We start from the raw sequence: 13,240 nt of genomic DNA, 5'->3' as shown, positions 1-13,240 counted from the left end.
CAACAGCGCCTGTTTTCATTGTTCATATAGCCTTCACACTGAACATAGAATTCGGCGACGAACATTCCGAATTTAATCAGATGCGCATAGTACGATGCATGTTATCGTTGATGCAATTTGTTTAGGCCGAGGCCCAACGCGAAACGCTTAATTCCGAGCAATATCATAACCCCTTCAGGTGCTGTGGCCACGTGTGAACGCGACCTAAGCCTCCTCATATTTTAGCACGGAATGCGAATTTCAGGGTGTCTGCCAACCATGAAAACTGCGAATTCTAAGGGAATCTGGATAATCTCGAACAACTCAGAGGATTTGTGCTTATATCAGGAAAAATTAGCTGCAGTTCTACATAAAATGAACTAAAGTCGCGATAATGCTGCCTCGTGTAAACAATGCAGACTGGCATCGCACGGATTGTCCAGTGCGGCGTTAGTGTGGCCGCAGTGCGATTTTCGGTCACTGCTTTCACATGCGACACCGACACAACGAATTCGGTCGGAAGAACCGGCAAGGTTCTTTGATGCGTGTATAGGCAACCTATCATTAAACGCGAGAGAAATGTCACACGGAATGTGTTGGTAATTTTATGACCAGTGTATTTTTAGATGCAGGGCAATATTTCGCATGTTTTGATTAGAATAAGCAGTTTTGCTTCCACCGCGGCAACAGCTCCCACGTGACCCCACGTCGCACGCCGTCTCGGCGCTCCCCAATGGTCAGTCGCAGAGCGAACACACCGACGCTGCGACTGAATTCCAACAGGACGGAACTCGATCGCAAGCCGTCGGCGACTAGATCGACGGCCCTCCTCAGTCGCAGACCGACAGAATTCGCAGTGTCGCAGGCGAATATCGCATGCATGTGAAACGGGCCTCACGCGGCCTCTCCTCGGCGACCGCTGGCCTCCAACGTTGTGCTGTCAAGTGGAGCATCCCAGCAAGGCGGCAGAAAGCTTTTCGGCGCCGGCGGCGCTTCCAATTTCGAAGCGTGCTACGCCGAGAGCGGACACTTTACCGCGCATCCCCGACGCTGTGGCCGACGGCAGAGCGCGCGCTTCCTATGGTTCGCGCGTGCGCTGTTCGACGGCCAGCGGCCTCCCCTTGTTTTTCTGCGTTTCCGAGTGGACAACTCCAACATGGCGACAGAAAACGTTGTGAACTTGCGATGGTCCCAAATGAAGAAAGGTCTCTTCGATTTGGCTGCACTGGCTGCACTAGTTCCGCAGTAGTTCCGCCACCGTGCAACGAGCGCGCAAGACCGGTTCCAGCAGTTCACAACACTAGCGCCGCAGTGTCGCTGTCAAAACGAATAGGCAAGTTCACAGGCCTTGTCGTCTGCAGCGCGTCGCCAGCGTCGCTTCGCCGGCTCCCTAGGCGGATTCTTTGTGCCAGGTGCTCCATTGATTCGTGCTGATTTTTTTCTTTTTCTTGTGTGGTGCATCGGCCTTTTCGTGCGTGTGTCTATAAACGTGATCGAGATGGCTGCCTGCTTGCAAGCGGCTATGGAGCTGTTAGAGTCCGACAGCGACGAAGAATTCGACGAGATGTGCATTTTAGTTGCATGTGGTGTCGTCAGAAACGATCGCCATCGTATCCCTGGCTACTGTGAAACTGTAGTGGGCACGTACTTCGAAGTGGAGTTCAAGAGACTCTTCCGGCTGTCTAGAAGGACTTTCGATGAGCTGAGCGCTCGCTTCATGGCATCCGCCTTCTTCCCCGATGCTGTACAAGGAAGGCGGCAGATTTCGGCTGAAAAAACATGCCTGATAGCTTTAGTCTACATAGGCTCCCAGTGCTCAATGTACTCTATTGCCGATAAATTTGACGTGACGGAGTCGTCGGTGCACGTCTGTGTCAACCGAGTCGTCAAGTTTTTACACGCCATCAGGGACGAAGTAATCTGCTGGCCTGGCAGCGCGGAGACTGTCCGCGTGAAAGCTGGATTCCTCGCGAAGAGTGGTGGCAGGGGGCCCCGGAACACTATAGGGTGCATCGATGGATGTCATGTGGAGATCCTCAGGCCGGATCAATCTGCACATTCTTACTACAACCGGAAGAAGTTTCCGTCCATCATACTGCAGGGGATCTGCGACGATAAAAACAGATTCACGCACGTGTTCGTCGGTTTTCCGGGATCAACACACGATGCGCGTGTGCTGAGAGAAAGCTCTTTCTTTCAGAACGCATCCGCAATGTGCGACGGTGGGTATCTTCTTGGGGACTGCGCTTACCCGCTAATGCCGTGGCTCATGACCCCCTTCAGAGACAACCAGAACAGTTTTCCTTCGTGGAAAAGAAACTTCAATGGAAGGCATAGCCAACAAAGGGTGACCATTGAAAACACTTTTGGGCTGTTGAAGCAGCGCTTTCGAAGGTTGTACTTCGTTGACGCCAAAACTGTAGTACAGTGCTGCTTCCTTGTAATGGCTGCCTGCGTTTTACACAATTTTTGTAACGAAGAAAGGGATTTTTTGGAAGAGTTGGAGACTTTGCCACCTTACGACGATGCAGGAAACCGAGAGCCAACAGGACATATTGACCCTAATTTGTTAGGCTACAGTGAGGCTCTGAGGGAATACATTGCAAAGCAGCAATGCTAAGGCAGCCTTGTTTTCATGAAGATTGTGTCATGCTACTGCCATGCTGTCTGTGTAGTGCTTGCATGAATTCTAGTGCTGTTCAAGTTAAAGTGAATAAATGTGGAAACATATTTTGAACGTTTCCTTTTCATTTAGGATACGTAGCACACACAGGTCACGAAACACCAAAGTGCAAGTGTTTATTGCTTATTAGTTCGCATGACCTCAATCAGCATATCAAACTTGGCCATGCGCTCTTCGTGGCGCTTCGCTCTCGCTGCATCCAACTTCAGCAGCGTTTCGGCAAGGACACTGTTTGAAGATGTCCTCTGCCTCTTCCTGCGGGGCATGCTGGCCGGCACCTCCTCCATGTCTCTGGAGGAGTTCATGTCCTCTGCAGCCACACTTTGCACACAAGAATACAAACATTACATCACTTTCTGTGGTTTGCACCAAGTACATCACTAGGAAACCAGCTGCACAAGAATGGACACATATGACATGCTTCTTTTGCTTAGGAAAATAATAAGCATTGCTTACAATGTAAATGTTATTTCAGCTTGCAGTCAGTGCTTAGTCTTGTCATGTGTGTTCCTTCTCATGTACCAGATTTAATCTGCCATTCCAGTTGTAAGCCTACCTAAAAAGACATGCATATAATGTAATTAGTATACTTACTCTGAGTTTCCTGCAGAGGCTCCAGTCTCGAGGAGTGCTGGTGGCTGTATATGGTGCTCTTTTTCCAGCACCTTGGACAGCTCCCTACATGGCGCAAGGTCTATTAGAACTATTCAGCAAGTCAGCTAGACATTTAATGGACTGGGTACTCACTCCTCGTACTCGCATGGCACACGGTGGTGCCCCGATGTGTTATTTTTTGTTCTTGCTCGCTTGTAGCTGCGCTCCAACGACTTCCACTTGTTTTCCACTTGGACAGCCGAAAGAGTGCCTCCAAACTCATGGTTGAGGAGGTTCGTCAACCTTGTCCAGAACATTTTTTTTGTCCTAAAGAAATCAAGCCAGAACTGAAACACGTACTGCAGCAACTATCAAACTCAACGGCAAAAACAGGGGTCGCATTTCCAAAAGCATGCTGGGATGAAATATGAAATGCACTTTGGTTTGTATTACAATGATTGCCAATACATTCAAATACAACAACCGCTCGGTACAAATTCTCGCATTTTTGTCATTTTTTTTTTGCGTTTGCAAGCATGCTGCGTAGAATCGGGGATGGACACATACCTGAATCCCCCTTTCTGGCCAACCAGGTCCTTAAATTGAACATATTTGTCGATTAAAAACCGCGTTTTTGCGCCGCTCCAAAGCTCTAAATCTGCTTCCGCAGAAGCAGGTATAGGTGCAACTGCTTCTGCTGAGGCAGAGGCACCTATACCGCTTTCGTCGGAAGCACGTGGCTGGCTGGCAGGTGTGTGCTCATCTTCGAAAACAAGCACGTAGCGTTCGCCGTCTGGAAAAGAAAAAAAAAGATAATGAGAACGAGCTGTAGACGCGCAAACTTAGCGAAGTGACCGAGAAATCGCACAGGGTGCATTTCCCTCGGCAGCACCAGTCTGTGGCGTTAGCGTGGTGCGACTTTGCTTGCGAGTACCAAAATGCTTCCTCAGACGGTCAGTACGAGCGCAGGTACGCGCAATTCGTGCACACGTAAAAGAGAATCCAGAATTTAAATTTTGCTGTTCACTGCTTGAAGCCATAGCAGACAAACAAAACCGCGCACCACGTGAAACGTGCTTACCACGTTTTTTCAGTAAGCCATTGAACAACACTCACCTGCCCCCTCGTACAGGTATCCATTCCCATCAGGAATGCAGGAGCCGTCGCTGCTACGGACAGCCGTCACCGTCTTCGTAATGTCGCCGACAGCTATTTCGACCGTCGTCTGCAGCGAACTTCGAAAAACACCCGCCATCGTGAACTGGCTGGCACTTGCTCCGAAGTGAGTGCAGCGCAGTCGTGAACTCGTTGAGAACTAGACCTGCACTTGTACAAAAAGAAGAGGAAAGTGCAGAGGGCGCGCGCTGCACTGGCAAAACGTGTACGACAGTGCTGCACTCTCTGAACTCGTGCAGCTAGTGCAGCCAAATCGAAGAGACCTGAACTTTTCCTCCCTTCGCATCTTCTAGATGGAAGCGTCCATTTCTGCCGGAGGGGGTGCATGCAGGCGGCGCAGCTTTGGGAGAAAGGGAAATAGTTTCTCGCGCCTTTTCGTGAGCTGCCCACGCTAGTAAAGCAATGCATTTTGTCCGTACTTAGCTGCGCCGTTTTGAACCGACTTCGTATAATTATTGCTGTAGTGCCGCGGCAAGCTGTGTGCGGCGTGTCAAGCATGACGGCCTTGAAGTGCACTTTCGTTTAGGAGTGGACGAATGCGAAACTTTGCGAGTTTGCAGCCTAGATTAGGCCCGTCGAAAGTAACCCGAACACAGCGTATACTGTGCGCTATGCAGAAAGCAGTTTTTGCTCAGCAACATGGGAAGAAGAGCGGTGACAATTCACGCTGAAAGTAAGAAGCACCGGCTGGCTAGTACCGGAGCCGGGACACCCTCTGTAGGCTCGTTTTTGACATCGCCGGTCACCATTGTAACCAATGCCGGGACACCCTCTGTAGCCCCATTTTTGACTCCGCCGGCCACCGTTGTGACCAATTCCGGGACATCCTTTGTAGCCTCATTTTTGACACCGCCGACCACAGTTGTGACGAATGCCGGGTAAGTGTCGTCAGCTTCCGCGCATCCTTCAAGTGCTTCAACTACTGCGACGGACGTCCAACCCGATCGTACAGCAAAAGATATCTTGCATCGTGACTTGGAAGTCATAAATGCCTCAACGCTGTTATGACGCGCACATCACTCCGTGCTGCCTTGGCATCGGCTTCTCCGTTCCTTTTGACGTTCCCATCATCAGTTACAGCCAAGAAAATGCAGTTTGGCAAAGACAGGGTAGGACATACGGCAATGCGACCACGATTCGTACGTCTTCCGCGGGTAAATACGTCCCCAATCGCTTACTCTGCGCGACGCAGCAAAAGTGGAGGCGCAATTCGTACTTAGGGCCACGACGTCTTTCTGGTCGACCGTCGCCAGCTTCAACGCCGTCGTCAGTGGTTCATGAAGGGCTCTCTGGCTACATAAATGCGCGCAGAGTCGCGTTTTTGCTCGAAAGAAGCGCACAGAACACGCTGGACCACGATTCCAACGTGTTCCGCGCACGTAAATGCGTCCCCAATCGCTTTCTCTGCAGCGGCGCCGCTTTCGTGGGCGAGGCCGACAAAATGGATGTCCCGCGCACGCTTACGAACTCTTCTGAAACGCAATGGCGAAGTGGCCGGTCGGGCGGGAGCTCGCGATGGAGCGAAGAGCGGAAAAGCTGTGAAAGAAAAGAGAAAGAGGGGACTAGGCGAGGAGAAGAGCAGAGGAGGAGTGAAAATGGAGGAGGAGGGGCGGCGCTGGGGTGAGGGGTTTCGGAACGCCAACGAGGAAATCGCCGGATATACTATTGTCTATGGCCTCGCTCCTTTCTTCAAGGAGAACCTCATATGGGAAGTAAGGCAAGCCTCTCACCTCATCGTGGTGTTTAACGAATCGTTAACATTGCACAAAAAGAGCAAATGGACGTGTTGGTTCGCTTTTGGTTGGATGCAGAGCAGAGAGTGAAAGTGCACTACTTGACGTCATGCTTTCTGGGGCTCACGTGGGCGGAAGAATTGGTGTCCGCTTTTAAAACTTCCACAGATGGACTTCCACTTTAAAACTTCCACAGATGGTGAAACAACACTGAAGCATTGTGCACGAACTTGAGGTTGACTTTCCAGCGTTACTGTGAGGTCTGTCGCTCGGTGCCGACGTGAAGGCCGCGCATCTAAAGCCAAGTTCGGTGCTCGAAATACCGAATTTTCATCTGCCTGTCATCACAAAATGACTGCTGCTAAAGTCATGGACTACAGAATAATTCCCTGAAGCGTATATTGTCACAGCTAAACATTTCCGAACATGTCTAACGATCAGTTAGGAAAGGCAAACAAATGTACCAGTGTTTACATTCATGTATCAGCTTAAAGGTGCCATGGCCACAAATGTGGATGGGAATAAAATATGATTAAATATGAATATTTTTGCATAATTTTTTGCACAGCACTTCTCTTTAGTCTACTGATCGTCATTTATGCAAAAAAAATTTTCCTTCCTGCAGATTTAATTGGTGCCTGAAAGGGATAATTTACGTGTTGGGGACTTATTTCAACTTGCATGGTGTTGTCTTTTAGCGTGCTGAACTTGAGCCCTGCATTGCTGCTGCATCCACAGTTCGCTGCTGTGTAGTGCCCAGTTTCATAGCTTTAAAGTGTTGCACAATTGTTGCAAACTTCTATCATAATTTGCACATATGGGGGCCTTCTTCTACTAGTTGAGGGGAGTTTTAACATGCAAAGTTTTCTTAGACTATAAGCGCACACATACTTCTTTTTTTCTCTTTTAAGATGGAGTATTATCCGAAAATTGTCACACTCAGAAGGAATGGAACTGGATTCTCCGTGCTCCCACTTATAACGGGACGTTGCTCGGTTGGCGGGTATGTATATTTATTCTACAGTTGTGGTTGTTGTATAAGGGATCACATTGTCATTGTGCTCAGCCTCGAAAGGTGGTCGAATTTCGACAGAGGCGAAATTCTAGAGGCCCTTGTATTGTACGTTATCAGTGCCCGTTAAAAACCCCCAGGTGGTCGAAATTTCCAGAGCCCTTCACTATGGTGTCCCTCATAGCCGGATCAATTTGGGACGTTAAACGCCCATAAACCAAACCATCAAAACGAAAAAAATATATATACTGCTTTTGCTAGTTGTTACCTTGGAGTCTGGCATAATTACTCTGTGAAACCTGCATCCGAGATGAATGTGCAATGACTCTGGTGCTTGGCACATTATGACCCAAGTTGCTTCTGTGCCGTTTCCCCATATACTACTACTGCAGTGAATTTCGATCGCATTCTGCCTTAATATCGAGGTCATGTTTCTGGGGCTCCGAAGTGCCGCAGGAATTTCTATTATCAGCTCACTTATTCAAGTTTCACTGGCCATTTTGGGAAAGGTGTGCTTTGCATTGGTATGTACCTACTACGAGTATTTAGGGTCACTTGATAGGAAGCATATGTTAAGATACAGTTGCTGTGTAACCCTAGTGAACATACTGAAAGAGCAGAAACTGGGCAAGTTTGTATCACATTTTTAATTGCAGCACGATAAACCAAGCACGCAGGACTTTTATTGTCTTGTCTCTTCATTCACCTCAGTGCATTTTGCAACAAATGTTCTGAGCAGCAACAGTTGCGGTAAACATTTAACAGGTATTATTATCACAAATTTTGGTGCTAGTTTTACAGCACTAGCTAGCTGTTAGGGAAAGGATCCCAGGCAAAGTGTGTTGTCGTGGTCGCCAAAAAGCGTCCGTGCAGCCAAGCGTGACCAGAAGGAGGAGAGTGGGACATGCACCATGCACAGGGTGCGACATCACGGAGGCAAGATCATGCAGCGATGCTGAACACAAAGTCCATGCCTGCGCTAATTTTCTCAAAACAAACATTGCAAAGGTTCTGGGAAATGCATGTGTCTTGTTTGGAGTTATTTTGCGTCCTTGGAGCAGAGTCTGATGGGGACCCCCGGCCTGCATCGTCCTGTGCATAATGTATTATTGCATGGTATTGACACGGATTTTGCACGTTACCAGTTGTGTAATTACCATTCAATTTTTTTATTCGGTAAAAAGCAGGAAATGATGATAGTTTCTTGACCTTCAGCATTTAAAGTTGGCATTTGTTACAAATATGCCTTTAATAATGAATAATGACAACACATTATGCTTTAAGGGAGAGCTAATAACTGCAAGCAAGGACTATTTTCAGCTGTACAGGAAGAAAGTGCATTTTCTGTTCTGTAGCTTTTGCTGCCTTGCCAGAGAAAGTTGTCCTGGAGTATAGTCTCTGCACTGGTGGCATGAACATTAGCATGTTGTGCACACAACAGGCATGCCCTGAAACTAATTCTGTCTTGGTTACTCTAGCGCTGCTGGCTGTGACATCCGCATACCGAGATCTGGTTCACACTGCTGCTTGTTCCTTGTGGGCAAAAATGAGCAGGTGAATATATGTTTCTGTTTAAGAACAGTTGCTTTAATTCAATTCTGTGGAGACACGGCAAGGATTGATTGGTGTTTTAGTTGTCCCCACAGAACTTTGTGGACTAACATTTTGAATATAGAGCTGTTTTTGTGCACCTATTTGTCATCAGTATAGACATAAGGCAGCAGTTAAAAATATCTCCTTTTGCTCGCTATGGTTCCTTTTATGCTGCAGAAGAAAGCGCTCTATGTATAAAATTTCCAAGCTTTTTAAAAATTAGTACTCTTTAGCATGTCTCATTTTGATGGGACTGCAATGCTTGTAGCGAATTTGAATCACTTTAGCAACTGCTGCCGTAGTCACTCAGTGGTTATTGCTCTCAGCTGCTGGCCCAAAAGACGCGGGTTTGATCCCTGCCGTGGTGGTCGAATTTCGATGAAGGTAAAATTCTGGAGGCCCGTGTACTGTGCGATTTCAGTGCCCGTTAAAGAACCCCAAGTCATCGAACCTTCCTGAGCCCTTCACTATAGCTTCCCTCATAGCCAGAGTCACTTTGGGACGTTAGACCTGCATAAACCAAAGCACTTTTGTGACTAGAAATTGCATTAAATATAGTATAGCTGCATTCTGCATATAGTACAGCATATTCATACCAAATTTCATTTAAAATTTCAACAAGTGCAAGAATGTAATGCACAAGCCCCGGGGTAGCATGAGAATGATGAAGAAAAATGCATACCAAGTGATTTAAAGTGACACTGGTGATGCAGCTTCTGGGGGCATCAGAAACACGAGTGTAATGAGAAATATGACTCTTCAACCTGAAGTGCTGAAAACTATGCCATGCATTAGGCCCTGTGGCACTGGTAATACCTTGCATTGTATGCATTATCAATAGCAGACAGGATACTACCATGCAACGAACTGCCTCAGATGAGGTGTTTGTTGATGCTTGTCAGACCTGCTCACCTGGAGCTTCAAAATAGCAAATGATATCCATTTCTTGCTCCCTGTGCTGTGTGACGACAGTGTGCAATCACTGAGCAGTTAAGGCGCTCAGCTGCTGAGCCCAAGGACGTGGGTTCAATCCCTGCCGTGGTGGCAGTGTTTGTATGGAAGAGAGAGAGAGATGGAGGGAAAATGCATAAGGCACTGTGTGTGAGGTCAGCGTTTGTTACAAAATCCCAGGTGGTCTAAATTAATCCAGAGCCCTGCACTATGGTGTCCCTCGACACATTTGTCACTTCAGGGCATTAAGCCCTGCAATTAACAGCTTGTATTGTGTGACTTGCTGAGTATTGGGGGAATGTGGGGTCTGTCTGATGCAATCTACGCTGATGATTGTAACAATTTTTTTTAGTGGAAAAAATCTAATCGATATTCTGCCACTCGCAAGTTCAGTTTGTTTTCGGTTGCTGGAGTGGTCTGAGAATAACACCCTCTTAATAAATGAATCAAAAACAAAATGTTTTGTTCCATGCACCCGGTAAATGTGTAGAAATGCCAGAAAGCATTATCATTGGTCTATATAAAATTAATAGAGAGACATCTTTGAAAACGCTTAGAGTTGTTTTCTCTGAAGACATGCTTTGGAGCGACCATGTCGATCATCTTTGCGCAAAGGCGCGAGAGGTAGTTGGCATTCTCAGCAGAAATTGCTATTTATTTCCTGCCAAAATTAAACAGCTTTTATATAAATCCTTGCTCCATTCCGTGCTCAGCTGCTGCATACTGGTGTGGGGAAACACCAGTGCACAAAATTTAAACAAGCTGATCTTTCTAGTAAAAAAAAGCTGTTAAGGCAAAAGAAAATGTTCCATTCAACCCGCATACTAAACCTCTGTTCTACAAATGCAAAATAGTGAAAGCCGATAACATATACAAGTACAAACTAATAAAAATTTACACTAGAGCGATACAGGGCAAGTTAGATACACTGCTCTCACTCGCTAATCTCCGCAAACAAGAATACGTATACCCTCACTGCCATAAACTGCCCTGGAAAGGTCCTGTCACGCACACAAGTTATGGCTGCCAATGCATTGAATACACGCTTCCCCACACACTCAGTGACTTCGCGAAGCAAGATATAGACATTTTGGCGCTTAACAAAGCTGACACAATGCCGTTGCTTGTTAATGACCATTAGTGTAGTTAGAGACTACTCTTCATACTTTCTTTTTCACTGTGATTTCTTTTTTTTCCCTTGTAAAATGAACAAAATATTGAACTGTTACAGTGCTGTCATTGTTCCCAGGATGGTTGGAGCTTTGTCAAGCTGCTATTGTGCAGCTTTTTCTCCTACCTCCTTTTTCGCCATGTATACATTATTTTGGTGAAAATAAATTGAATTAAATTGAAAATTGAATTGAAAATACTAGAAGATGGCAGTTGGTACCACTAAGGTGCTGTGCACTGACCTTTGCTGCATTAGCAAACCTTTAAGTTATATTGCTGGTACTCTACATTGATGTATGGTGTGCTTTGTACGGGAGCTAATTCTAAGATTTTCATGCAGGCACGTATTATAAATTGCACTGGCACTGCTGATCTGAAGCTCAATGGGAAAGATGTACACGATTATTCTGTCCTCAGCCATGGGGACATTGTTGAAATTAGTTATCGGAAGTTCCGCTTTGACTACGGGGAAAAGCGGAAGAAAGAAAATAGTTCTAAAGTTGCTGCTGCTTCTCATCAGCCAAAAGGTAAGGTACTTTACTTGACTGTGCAGAATTATACTTACTGCTTTATACAGACAGCATGCAAAAGTTTAATGGAAATGAAATTCTAGAGGCCTGTTTACTCTGTAATGTCTGTGCACATTAAAGAACCCCAGGTGGTCGAAATTTCCAGAGCCGTTCACTGCGGCGTCCCTCACGGCCTGAGTTGCTTTGGGACGTTAAACTCCATAAACCATTACTACCTCAGTTATTTCATTTTATGCTATCATTACCATAGCATGCAATAATGACATTGATTAGTAATGGATGTTGAACTGTTAGAGTCAGGTTTGTTAGCTGCCCCTCTCACAGCTTTTATAACTGCCAGTGTAGACAGCAGGAGCTCTGCCCTCTGCCGTTGATAATGTGGTAGGTCTGAAAGGGCTAGTAGAATTGTAGCAGTCAAGTGAGTGGAGGAGAATGGATCCTGGGTGTTTGGGTGCTTCAGGTCACTTTAGTCTAAGGTTGCAGGTTTCCCATGAAGCCGGGACTGGTGGAAAATTTATATGTTGGGTGTGTGCAGAAAGTGTTCATTTGATGGAGTGTTGAGCACCTGGATATTCTTGCGAAAGTATTTCAGCGTCTTAAATTTTTGGGAGAGGAGCGCTCTTCAGTGATTTTACACGCATGATATGGCGGACAGTTTTCACTATGCATTTTAAGGCCGTTTAGTCTGCCATATAATTGTTGTTGGATATTGTGGTTATGCAGCACACAATTATTGTTTGAACAAAGATTTTGTGGCAGTACAGTAGTGATTTCTATTAGAGATGGGTCGCTCAGGAGTGAGCCGGATCTTCTGAGCCGCTCTTTTAAAAGAGCGGGTGAGCCGTGGCTTAGTAAAAGTGAGCGGCGGTTCTTTTGGAGATCCGGCTCACTGATCCATAGGACCGTAGTCCCGCGTAGTGATCCGTGCCGAACGGCGAACTGTCTGTTCTGTCAGAGCTGGGTCGCTGGGTCTTCTGCCGGGTGCGATTTGCGCGCCATCTGTTAGCAGTGCGAGAAAGCTGGTTTGTCGTTCAGTTAGCCATGTCGAACCGTCCGTCAGAGCTGCTGGGTGCGATTTGCGCGCCATCTATTAGCAGTGCGAGAAAGCTGGTTGAGTGAATGGGTCGCCCGCTCGCTGAACAAGAGATCCGGATCTCCAAAGGAGCCAATCGGCTCACTGAGCCGAAGACCCGGCTTTTCAAAAGATCCGGATCTTTTGAAGAGCCGGGTCTTTGGCTCAGTGAGCCATTTGGCTCTTTTGGTGAACTGCTTCTCTCGTGCAGTGAGCCGTGTGGCTCTTTTGGAGAGGCGCTTCTCTCGTTCAGTGAGCCATGCGGCTCTTTTGGAGATCCGCTTCTCTCTCGTTCAGTGAGCCGTTCGAAGAACCGTTCAATCAGAGCCGGGTCTTCTGGCAGAGAGCGTATTTCTAGGCGAGTTGGTTGAGATACATTCCGAGCAAAAGAGCGCTCGCAGAGCTTGCCCTCGCTTTGTGTTGTCCTGCGGTGTTGTGTCTTCCTTGTTGTCGTCCGTTGTCTGCGAGCGCTGTTTCGCTCAGAATGTGTCTTCTGGCAAATCATTGGCAAAGGATGGCGCCGTTCGTTGACAGCTGTTGTTCGAGCGATGTCTCACGACTCCCACCGATCGTGCATCGTGAGCTGGTGCAACATTTCGAAGGTATTAGTAAAAATACCTATAACACGGTTATTCTACTAATGCACATATCGTTTTTTTTAAAGCCAAATAACTGAACTCTATAGCAGAGGTTACAGTGTAACCTGCTAGTTATTTGGCTTTCATGAAAACAAAACGATATATGCAT

The 13,240-nt window shown here is 46.9% G+C and overlaps 2 protein-coding genes across 4 annotated transcripts in view; one reads left to right on the top strand and one right to left on the bottom strand.

Moving 5' to 3' along the window:
* Window positions 1–13,240, top strand: part of LOC144112707 (uncharacterized) — a 55,010-nt gene that overhangs the window by 19,815 nt on the left and 21,955 nt on the right. For all 3 annotated transcript variants that reach the window (XM_077645534.1, XM_077645536.1, XM_077645535.1), the window contains 3 exons: window positions 7,077–7,168; window positions 8,656–8,731; window positions 11,232–11,418. In XM_077645534.1, the coding sequence (XP_077501660.1) occupies window positions 7,077–7,168; window positions 8,656–8,731; window positions 11,232–11,418 (355 nt within the window). The remainder of the gene's footprint in view (window positions 1–7,076; window positions 7,169–8,655; window positions 8,732–11,231; window positions 11,419–13,240) is intronic.
* Window positions 2,778–4,666, bottom strand: LOC144112706 (uncharacterized). Its single transcript, XM_077645533.1, has 5 exons — window positions 4,373–4,666; window positions 3,824–4,049; window positions 3,410–3,583; window positions 3,257–3,340; window positions 2,778–2,983 (listed from the first exon to the last, which is right to left on the bottom strand). Exons 1-5 carry the CDS (start codon window positions 4,509–4,511, stop codon window positions 2,779–2,781), a joined length of 828 nt encoding a protein of 275 aa, XP_077501659.1. The 5' UTR covers window positions 4,512–4,666; the 3' UTR covers window position 2,778.

Source organism: Amblyomma americanum, chromosome 1 (assembly GCF_052857255.1).
Source record: "Amblyomma americanum isolate KBUSLIRL-KWMA chromosome 1, ASM5285725v1, whole genome shotgun sequence".
Lineage (NCBI taxonomy): Eukaryota > Metazoa > Arthropoda > Arachnida > Ixodida > Ixodidae > Amblyomma > Amblyomma americanum.
Note: the sequence above shows the minus strand (reverse complement) of the source record. Positions and strands in the feature narration are given on the sequence as shown.

What these genes read in the sequence shown, in the direction of transcription:
- LOC144112706 (XM_077645533.1), bottom strand. Translation starts at nt 4,511, where the DNA reads ATGGCGGGTGTTTTTCGAAGTTCGCTGCAGACGACGGTCGAAATAGCT. An exon ending in GGCCAGAAAGGGGGATTCAG is followed by an intron (nt 3,584 to 3,823) that starts GTATGTGTCCAT and finishes TGATTTCTTTAG; the next exon opens with GACAAAAAAAATGTTCTGGA. An exon ending in GCCTCTGCAGGAAACTCAGA is followed by an intron (nt 2,984 to 3,256) that starts GTAAGTATACTA and finishes TTGTGTGCAAAG; the next exon opens with TGTGGCTGCAGAGGACATGA.